An 11,043-nucleotide genomic window follows, 5' to 3' on the forward strand; every position below is an offset into this window, starting at 1 on the left:
TGCAGAGGTGTTCCATCACAGGGCTGAGGTGTGAGGAAATCATCTCCTCCCTAACGCGCCGAGAGCAGGACCGGGACTGCAGAGTCCCCTGAGCTTTTCTCACTGAGCCAATATGGAAAATAGGGAAATCTTCTGGAAATAGGAATTTCTTACTTGGATATCGACTCTAAAGCAATTGTGCCTCTATTTGATTAAGTTAGTGAAGGCTAAGTAAAACAGCAAATGACTGGGGTGCCAAAATCAGGGTAAAGGTCCAGCAATCCCGGGCAGAGCTTTCTGTACATGAAACCCAAGTTCAGGGGAAACATTTTGGTTGGGTTTGGCCAGGTGCTTTTACTGCTGCTCATGATATTTGTGTGCCCTGCACAGGGACACAGTCCTCTCGTGTTTCCACAGAACAGGACTGGTGTGCTTTCCCCATCATCCCTCAAGAGTCTACAGCCCTTAATTTTCTGTCATCTCTCTGAAAAACTGATCATCCTAATTATTGATCCAAAGCTTAATGTGCTAATAAGAAATGAATACTCAACTTACCATGGAAAAAATAAACCAAATACCACCACCTTCCACTTTTCCTCCAAGCGCAAAATTTAGTGTGCATTGTGTTTTCAACACTGCACAAGATTATACAGCAGCAATTAATGCAGTTACAGCTCATGCTTTTGATGTTTTTATCGAGGTGGGAATCTCTCTACACATTTTTACCATGCACACAGTCTGAGTGCATTTTGCTGTCCTTTGTGTCACACTATCAGCTAATAGCAGTGCTGGATTAGTGCTGAAAGCTCTAAGCTTTTCTTTAGGTTGTTCTGTATTTATTTTTATTGACACCAAATTATGGATAGTTGGATCGTGTAATGACAGAGGCAGTATTAAAAATGTAGAATGTGGTTAGGAGTAGGGCCAGGTGCATGCTGGGGGAGAAGCTCAGCCCCAGGACAAGAGTGGAGCAATGCAGCAGCAAAAAGCATGGGCAGGTAAGTGTCTGTTAGTCCCAACAAGAGTCTGTCAGTGTGTTAGCTTCAGCACAGCTTCTGCTGGACTTGTAAAGGAGCAGCTGCCAGCACGTGTTCCTCAGGACACTGTGAACACAGCACCTAGCATTGATGGTAAGGTACACCAGACTCATAGCTTCTGTCATCTTCATAGCTTTATGGAGCTTTTTTATTGATATTTTGGTTTGCTTTTCCTTCATTAGGCTCCCCGTTCAGAAGCTCACACCATCCTTGGTTCTCTGGTTTGCTTTCCAAATATCTACCAAGAGATCCCCCTGCTGCGGCCCATTTCAGAACCCGGTGAGATCATTGTGGGCACTGCAGATGTGAAGGTAAGAGTCACACCTTGTTAGTAAATCCTCAGGTAACATAACACGTTTTTACTTCAGTCACTTCATTCCCCCTGTGTGGTTTTGTTTAAAAATCAAACCCTGCCTTCTCCTCCAAGCCCCACAGCTGCACATGTTGTATGTGCTTGTGTGGTAAACATTGCTTTGCTTAATATGTACCATAAAATTGACAAAGCTTAGATACTGCAAATTAGATTTTGTTTTCAAGGAGGGTGAAGAGGCTATAGTCAAATGCAATGTTTTCCAGACAGATGCCTGTCAGGTCAATTCATTAGATGGTGGTGTTATTATTTAAAGTCTCTGTTCATCGTATTTGTGTATATCGACTTGTGGGTGGTGCATAAGGGGAGATACTTTTTGCCTTATTGGTATTATAGTTAAGAAAATTCCACCATTAGAACCATCATCTGATGTGAATGGTTCTTCCCTGGGAATTAATTTCAGTGGGACACCCTGAGACATGAATTGCTTTGCAGAATGGAAAGCTTAGTAGTTTAATGATCTTCACAACAATAATCTTGTAGGGGAAAAAAAATGATATGCAAAGACCCAACAAAGGTGACCTGGAGCATCACTTGCAGGTGAAACCTGCCCAAAAGGTTGCCCTCTCAGAAGCCTCTGTTGCTTTTTGATGAATTTGAGGCACTACAGTGATCCACTACCTGAAATTAGATCTGTCTGGGGAGGAATCTCCAAATTGGTGTGAGAGGGAGGGTAGAACTGGAGAGAATGTGAAACCTTAAGCAGGCCTGGCTCCAGTTCTTGCTTTCTTCATCAGGCCTCAGAGAGTCACTGGAGGTATGCTAAAACAGTTTCCATTTTAAAAGTTATCTTTTCTGTACTAAAAAATACACTCAATTTTTCATAATGTGGCTTGTTTAGCACTAAATGCTATAGTTTGTATTATGAAGTGATCACCACTCACCATTAGTAAATACCCATCACCTCTAAAAATTAGTTGATTTCCTTCTTGCTGCCCATACGTAGTTTTGGGGTTGGTTAGTTTTATCCACAAGGGCTTGTATGTGTGGGTTGCAATCAGCATTTCTCCCTTGACAAAATGAAATTGGTGTAAGGTAAAATTGCTTTAAGAATAGACTGAAAATTAAAAGTTATTTCACTTAAAAATTAAAAAACTTTAAATAAAGCAGATGTATGAAAAAGATGCTTATTCTGATTTATTTTATTATTTTAGTGTTACCTCATAAATATTTTATTGAAGAATGCTACAGAGGAGCCAAGTGAAGCTGCAAGGTAAAATAATGAGTAAAAGAAATGGGAAAATAGGAGAGTCTTGATAGTTATTTTTGGTGCTTGTACAGCTGAGTTGTTACCAGTGCCTTGTGGTCTGATCCCATTTAGATGAGTTCTTCACTTCAGCCTGTGGAAGGTGAGATCCACTCCACACCTGATGTGTGAGAGGGAAAAGAGAGATCTCAGCTTTGTGCATTTCTTTCTTTTTCTTTTTTTTTCCCTTAAATATTCTTCTAAAACTTCTGACACAACCCCTTTTTCTTTTAAAAAAAGGTGCATAGCCATTTGTGGCCTTGGAGTTTGGATATGTGAAGAGCTAACACAGTGCACGAACCATCCCCAAGTGAAGGAAGCCATCAATGTCATAGGTGTGACCCTGAAGGTATCCCTCTGAGGGCCTCTGTCAGCAATAAGCATTGTGTAAAAAAGGCATTGCCAGGTTTGATGTCGTTGCTGGCTCTGTGGAGCACAGGCTGCTGGTTTGTCTTTTCATTGCTTGAAGCACTGGCAGGACACAACTGCTCGGGAGGCTTTGCAGAGCATTAGTGATGTGGCAGTAGCCATCTTCAGCAGGGTGCCTCCCAGTTCTGACCCTTCCTGTGTCATTAGGAGGTCATTATCTCCAGCCAGTGTGGTTCAGCTCTTCAGCCAGGCCAAGGTGGCAACCTATACAACGTGCAAAACACTTGCAAAACTAGCCTGTGATTGTGTACCTAAAGACCCTTTCCACAACAGAGTTAAGTTTATGTAGAAAACGTCAACAATTTGATTTTGCAACACTGATGCTTTTTATTGTTTGCATTGGTGCAAAATAACTTTAAACATAGAAAAACTGCATGCATTGTATTGTAGCTGGATACTTTATTTGACTGCTAATCACCTTTTCTCTTCCAGTTCTCTAATAAGCTGGTAGCTCAGGTAGCCTGTGATGTTCTTCAGCTGCTGGTTTCTTACTGGCAAAAGCTTCAGCAGTACGAGTCCTCTCTGTCCAGAAAAATCACTGAAGTACGTCGGTTTCTTTAAAAAATGTTTGTATGGGAATCATACCTAAAGCTCTCTTAATTCCTTACCTGAGCTACTGTAACTGTGACTTTAACTGTTTCTTTCTTTTGCCCTTATTGTTGGGAAATGTACTTTCTGTAGTCCTAGGACCAGCCTATTTCTTTCATTTGAAGTGATTTGTTTCCAAAATGCTCAGTAAAACTTTTTGTTTCACTTGGACATTGATTAGAAGGGCAGTTAGATGCCCCTCAGATAATTTACCCTTTTTCATACCCCGTTCAAATGAAGTTCATGCTCTGTCTTTACAGTGAAAGAGTTAAATGTCCTCCTGGGATTTTTGTCTGTTTTGCTGTAGATCCTTGTGGCCACTATTGCATTTCTGTTGCCAAGTGCTGAGTACTCCTCTGTGGAAGCAGATAAAAAGGTATGTTGATGGAAAGCTCAGTCTCCAGTCTGCCTTTGTGCCCTTCAAGATGACTATTAAATGAAGTTGTTTTGAACCAGAGTCATGTTTTAAAGTTTCAGACTCATAGGTGAGTTTAATAAAATGCACATTAATAGTGTGTTACGTGGTTTTGTTTAGTTTATAGTTTCACTGCTGCTTTGTTTGTTGGATTGGTGTATGGCATTACCCATGAAAATGCTGCTGGAGCCAGTGTCTGCTGGTGGTCTTGAAGATCAACACGCATCCAAAGCTCCTCTGCTGGACTATATTTACAGAGTGAGTACAAGGGATAATCATGATGTGTTGTGTCAAGGTGTTTAAACAGGCCTGTCACAGATCCTGTTAGCCTCAGAAGCATTTTTAGCAAGCCCTAGAAAATTAGGAATTCTCTCAGTGTTGGCAGAAGTCATACAGATGAGAAGTGAAGAGTGCAAAATGTTAAATGATGCGACCTGGGATGTAGAACAGACAGAGGGTGGTGAAGAGAGAAAGCTGAAATGCTCAACAGAATGAGCCAGGGAAAATAATCTTTGCAAAAGCATTTGAATTATTTAGAATACAGAATTAAGTCCCGAAGTGAGCTGTTAAACTACAAAATAAGTGCTGATGAAAAGCATTACTTTAAAAATGCTGTACTTAGGCATGGATGTTTTTAGAAGCACGTCCTGCCTTTCCCAATGTAAGAATCAGGGTGGGTGTCTCCTCGGGGAGCGTGCTCAGGCGGGTGCTGTAGCGTGCCCCCCCTGCAGGTCCTGCACTGCTGTGTGAACGGCTCCAGCACCTACACCCAGCAGAGCCACTACGTGCTGAGCCTGGCAGACCTCTCCTCCAGAGATTACGACCCGTTCTTGCCGCTGGGGAACGTCAAGAGCTCCGAGCCAGCCCAGTGTCACTCCTCCTCCACGGATCTGGGCAACCTGCTCACTGTCGCCGAAGGTAAGAGCTCAGAGAGCGTGGGGGGGACCAGCACATGGATGTTCAGCAGCAGGGACATGAAACGCAGCTTTCCAGGTTACATCTCTCCTTGAAAACTTGCTCCTCCTTACTGCACCTAGCAACTGTTCCTTGAAAATCAGGCAGCGCCCTTTTTTGATGAGTTTCAGTTGCCTCTGTAATAGGTTGTTCAAGTTTGTTGCTGACACTGCTCTTTATGAAGATCACAGGAGACAGAAAGTGACACTAAGGTGCTGTGTAGTTAGAAATTGGTACAGGGACAGGGTAGACAGAGAAGCTGGTTTTGCTTTTAGTACTACTTATAATTTAGTATATAGAATTAAATTCAACAAATAAGATAAGCCCCAAGTCAAACCTCTTCCAGAAGCACACAGCTGCCTGCCCTTTGTGAATTTTTCAGTAGAAATGGCTCCATTGCCATAGATAATTTGCCTGTTCCGAGTGATTTGAGAAGAGCATGTGTAACTTGGCTGAAATTCTGCAGCTGCACAAATATGCAAAATGATTCACCATCTACCTGTCTCTAAAGTGGAAGGAGGTTATTTGGATCTAGGTACGTTGTTACTAACTTTTTAAAGTTGACTTAAAAGTAAGCAGCCAAAGATATGAAATAATTAATCTCTAAGTGAATTAGTATAGAGATCATCTTTATTTCAAACACTTTTTAGAATAACCTTTGAAACAGTGTCTGTTCAGCTACAGATTATGTCCATTTTAAGTCATTTCATATAATAATATGCATTAACATATTTCTGCAGAAGAATCAAACGTACAGATGCACTAAGTTGTGTGAGATAATGTTAGATTGCAGTGATGCTATAAAGCAGTATTTTCAGGATTTAATGCCGTACTGCTTTTCAATCCTACAGCTTTTCTCTGGTTTTGAGTATGAACATTTAGTGTTAATGAAAAGGTGTGAAAACATTAAAACCTATTTGACGACAGTTTCTTACTGAGCAGGGCGTGTTGTGGATAGCAGAAAGTTAAATTTCCATGTCAGGTACATTTGTCATTTTAGGTGACACGATTCTCATTGTGGAGATGTTAGTGCCCTGCAAGTTCTTTAGTTTGCTTTTGTTTGAAAAGGATTAATGCAGAGATTTACTACTAGGATGATGACTGTGGGAATACAGGTGGTGGGGAGAAACACCTGAGCTTGCCAGACAGAAATAGAGATAGCAGGTATTGTGGGATCTGTTGTGACCTGGATGTTCCAGTAGGCTAAAAGTCAAAGGACGTGTGGTAAAATAAAATAAAAGTGTGACAGGTAGAATTTCTGGGAAAGTGATTGTAAATAGTTTCTTGAACAGGAACGTTCAGGAAGACAAAACAAGGCAAGATTCTGAAATACAGCAGAAACTTGCTGATGCTCTTTTTTAATTGCCTCTCACTTCTCTTATTGACCCATTAATTTTTCATTGCTCATTTTAGAAAAAAAGAGGAGGAATTTGGAATTGATACCTCTGACGGCGCGGATGGTTATGACCCACCTGGTGAACCACCTGAGCCACTACCCGCTCAGCGGAGGCCCTGCCGTTCTCCACAGTCTCCTCAGTGAGAACCACGACAACTCCTACGTGGAGTCCTCCGAGCTCTCCTCAGAAGTCTTCCGGAGCCCCAACCTGCAGCTCTTCGTGTTCAACGACAGCACTCTGATATCCTACCTCCAAATCCCCGCCGAGAAGAGGGCGGAGGCCGAGCCGGCGGCAGCCCCCTCGGACGTGCGGGTGATCGTCCGGGACATCTCCGGGAAGTACTCCTGGGATGGCAGGATGCTGTACGGGCCTCTGGAGGGCTGCGCGCCGCGGCAGAGCGCGGCCGACGCCTTCCTCCTCTCGGACAGCCCCCAGCACCACTGCGTTTCCCAGGAAGACATTTCTCAGGTGGAGGAAGGAGAAGACGCTCTCGACCAGTTGCTGGAGAAGATAGGTACCACCAGTCCGGAATGCCTCTTACATCCCCAGCGAAAGCTGAACGAGCCGTCGCCACCTCCCTGTGGGATGAGCCACGAGCAGGAGAGTGCCATCATTGAAGCCCTGATGAGGCAGAGCGCCCAGGAAAAAGAGCACATATTTAAATACAGCTCAGACTGCAGTATGAAGGTGACCCGCCAAGAAGAACCACGTCCTACTGAACCCCAAGCCTCCTTTTATTTTTGTCGGCTCTTGCTAAATGACTTGGGAATGAATTCCTGGGATAGAAGGTAGGAAGAAAGTATTAAGGACATATTTTCAGTACTCTTATTACTCTTGCCACTTCTATGCCAGAACATCTACCCTCTTAAGAAAGTGAGATGTGTATAGTTTGGCGGCAGAGCACCCTTTTGAACTTCTATGTATACCTGCTCCAGTAACTATTTTTAATAGACGTCTGCAGATTGTTTATAATAATAAAAATATCATTTGAATCATGCTTATTTGATTGCCTTCTCATAGGTATTTTAATTAGACAGTACCGTGTCTGTATGGTGTTGCTTTTTCCTTCAAATATTTCTTTTTATATCTTTATAGAAAAAGCTTTCATCTGCTTAAGAAGAATGCAAAGTTACTGCGAGAACTGAAAAATCTGGATTCCCGCCAATGGTAGGTGATGTTTGCTGCACACACCCCTGGCAAGGTTCATGTCTCCAAAGAGAGAATAAGCACATCACCAAAACTTCATTAAGATTTGCACGTGCCAGCAATACAAATATTTGTATGAAAAATGGATTGTTCTTCGTGAGTTCTGGAGCCTGGATGGACCAGCCACTGGCACTGTATACACAGAGTGCTGAATCAGTAGCAAGTACTAACACAGAGCAACCTAGTTCCAGTTTCCTTTTGCTGAGAGGGCAGGGAAGAAGTTCCAGCACCTTTCGTGGCCTTGGCTCAGCTCACACAGAGGGCTGTTTTTTGCAGGACAATCCCCGTGTCAATCCACTCAGCTTGTTTCCAAAGAAGCCAACTCTCACTGTCAGCCTTGTAAAACTCAACCCAGGATCTGAAAGCCAGTAATGTTTTTTTCTTTCACCCTACAATTAAAATTCTGTAGGTTGAACATGGCTCCCATTGACTCCTGTGCAGTCTGCCTGTCTTTGGCAAGGTTGCGCAGACGGAGGCGATTAACCCTGGAACTGCACTTGGTCAGCAGTTGTTGTGCTGAGGCACGGGAGGAGCAGACTTGGCTCTGCTCTCTGACCCGTGGTGTCTCTGCAGTGTGCTCATAGGGAAAAGGGCCCGTGAAAATACATTTCTGCAGCTGAAATTGAATTATGTGTTTGCGTGCATAAAAGTGGATGTGTAGTGTCAAACGCAGTCACAGGTTCATAGCTTTTGAGTCCAGGTGATGTAAAAAATAATTCTGAGTTAAATTCTTTAACTTTTTCTGTCTTTTTCTGTGTGCTTACAGCCGTGAAACTCACAAGATCGCGGTGTTTTACATCGCAGAAGGGCAGGAGGACAAGTGTTCCATACTCTCCAACACGAGGGGAAGCCAGGCTTATGAAGATTTTGTGGCTGGGCTGGGCTGGGAGGTAAGAGTCATAAATTCAGGCAAGCTGCCACACTTGGTCTGAAGACCCATGGAAATCAAAGTAAGCCAGTTAAGTAGGTAAATGGAAAACAAACTGCTTATATCACTGCATATTTTTTAATCCTCCAGAACAAAAAAAAGAAGATTAATTTTAATATGAACTACTCTTTAGCTGTACTTAAAAGGTCAATTTTTTAGCTGGATGGTGTAAATCCACATGCTCCTTCTGGCTGAGCACATCCTTCCCATTTCTGACGGACAGGTGGTGCTGCAGGAGACATTTCTGCTTTCTGCATCGTTAAGAGCTATAGCATAATTTTACCTTAATTTTTGCTCCTTTTACTCTTCACATGGTCAGGTCATTTAAGCACAGGACTGCTTTATGAAGGACACAAACACCTGGGTTTAGTTTGTGTGGCTGAAATGGTGTGTCAGTAACCTAAATGACAAGAACATTTATGGGTTTGGAAGTACATGGTAGCTGTGTTTCATGTTTAAGGATTTAAGTGACACAAGGTCTACAGGGAGAGGTGACATCTGCAGTTAGACTGCTGCCGTTGGGAAAACAAACAAGCTCTTGGACACAGCCTTGTCTTCAGGGAGGCATTTCTACTGAATAATCCTCTGGAATAGTTTCTTCTGATGTTTTTCTTCTTGTACAAACCTCTGGTTTCTTTTTGCAGATTTTCTGATGGTTTGTATTTTCTCTGCCCTTTAAAGTTATTTCTCACAGTGTATGTTTTGAGTGGGCTCGTGAAGCCAGGCGTGGCCCTGCGAGAGCTGCCCATGCCAGAACACTTTTGCTGCCTGGCTGTTACCTGCTGGAAGGAGGGGAAGATAGCCTTGTAGATAACGACTCCATACCTAGCTGAGAGATGTTTTCTGTTAGTAAATGCTCAATACAGGAGTGGGAAATGGATCTAACACAAAGATCACAAACCCTATAGGGGAAGACTGCTACAGAGCTCTGGAGTGGTGAATTCACCAGGTCTTGATACACAAGCAGGTCGTGATGATTGATCAGCTCTCCTGCATGCCTTCTAACCGTGGCTTTCCATCGACCAGGTCGACCTCTCGACGCACGGCGGGTTCATGGGCGGCCTGCAGCGCAACGGCAGCACGGGACAGACTGCGCCCTACTATGCCACCTCCACTCTGGAAATCATCTTCCACGTGTCCACAAGAATGCCCTCGGATTCAGACGATTCACTGACCAAAAAGGTAAAGGATGTGCTGTGCCTGTCCGAACGCCGCCTGCCGTCTTCCAGCGCTTCAGTCGAAGCCGAAGCTGAGAACGGGTTCTGCTGGCTGGTGCCAGCCGCCCATCTTTGCTGTGCCACGTGGTAGCTGCAGCTAGATGATCTGAATTAAATGGCATCTCAGTTCTGGATTCTGAAATGCAATTAACATTTCCATGGTAGCCTCAAATACCACCATTAGTAATAATATTAGCAATAATTTCATTTGTAGGCTGTCTGCCTGCCAAAACTGTTGTGTTTTGGTAGAACAGAACAACCAAGTGCAGCGTAATAAAACCTCACAGATGAATCATCCCCCGTGTACCAGAAAGAGGAGAGGTAAAAGAGGAGTGACAAGCATGGTACCAAAAGCAGCCGACTGCTATTTAAAGCCATTATCCAGTTACTCACAATCCTGACAAGCAGACTCTCTTGCAAAGATGGATGGAACCCAGCCCCAAATTTTGTTGGTATCAGTACTCAATCATTTGCCTTTCCTAATAAGGAGTGATTTGAGATTAAGCTGCTTGTCAGTTGCTGCTTAGAGTCAAAGATTTTAGGTGCATACCAAATCATTGCCTTTTTAATTAGGATTGGCAACTTGTCCTGCATAGGTTGTTAATGTGCGTTAATAATGCTGCTACAGCCACCCAGTCTACCATGTGGTACTATTGTGTTCTGAAAATTACCTATAAATATGCCACTGGGTGATTGTATTTGCCCACTGAGTTTCAAAATAACATGTGCTTTTCCTCAAAATAAAAATATGGCATTTCTGATGACTGGTCCTGAAAACTTGCCCAGTATTTAGTACTAAAGCTAGATCCTTTCTTTTTATATTGTGATATCTCTCATTAAAAATACATAGTCAACAAAATTACATGTTTCTCTTCATGTACGCAACTCATTATCTTTGTACTAGGGGATTCACAGGGCTGTGGAAAAAAATGTAATCCGAGTGCTCTGGGGCAGAGGAGTAGGGCTGTCGTGCATGTTTAGAGGCTGTACAGGCTCTGTCACTTCATGAGGGTTAGACTATGTGTATTTTTGTTGTTCCTGGCCAGTACCTGTCTGTCTGCAGCTAAAAACTCCAGTGATGGGTGTTTCACAGTTTCCCTAGGCATTCTATTCCAATGCTTCACTTTTTGTACCGTGAGAAGATTTCTTGTAGCTTTGACTTTGTTTCAGTTTAATCCCATTTGTTCTTACCCTATTCCACCTGGACATGGAGAACAGATCATTTTGCAGCAGAAACCATTCATCTTTGGGAACTGCTACAATGTCTTTCCCAGTCA

The 11,043-nt window shown here is 43.1% G+C and overlaps 1 protein-coding gene across 1 annotated transcript in view; it reads left to right on the forward strand.

Moving 5' to 3' along the window:
• Positions 1-1,198: 1,198 nt before the first annotated feature.
• LOC103774201 (ral GTPase-activating protein subunit alpha-2-like) overlaps positions 1,199-11,043 on the forward strand; it is a gene marked incomplete at both ends in the record, with an annotated part of 20,249 nt that continues 10,404 nt past the window's right edge. Inside the window, 11 exons of the mRNA XM_008941590.1 lie at positions 1,199-1,327; positions 2,541-2,599; positions 2,873-2,981; positions 3,494-3,604; positions 3,957-4,025; positions 4,185-4,322; positions 4,796-4,982; positions 6,432-7,203; positions 7,511-7,582; positions 8,388-8,511; positions 9,576-9,731. Of these exons, the coding sequence (XP_008939838.1) occupies positions 1,199-1,327; positions 2,541-2,599; positions 2,873-2,981; positions 3,494-3,604; positions 3,957-4,025; positions 4,185-4,322; positions 4,796-4,982; positions 6,432-7,203; positions 7,511-7,582; positions 8,388-8,511; positions 9,576-9,731 (1,926 nt within the window). The remainder of the gene's footprint in view (positions 1,328-2,540; positions 2,600-2,872; positions 2,982-3,493; positions 3,605-3,956; positions 4,026-4,184; positions 4,323-4,795; positions 4,983-6,431; positions 7,204-7,510; positions 7,583-8,387; positions 8,512-9,575; positions 9,732-11,043) is intronic.

The sequence above is a fragment of the Merops nubicus genome, unplaced genomic scaffold (assembly GCF_000691845.1).
Source record: "Merops nubicus isolate BGI_N331 unplaced genomic scaffold, ASM69184v1 scaffold51795, whole genome shotgun sequence".
NCBI classification, from domain to species: domain Eukaryota; kingdom Metazoa; phylum Chordata; class Aves; order Coraciiformes; family Meropidae; genus Merops; species Merops nubicus.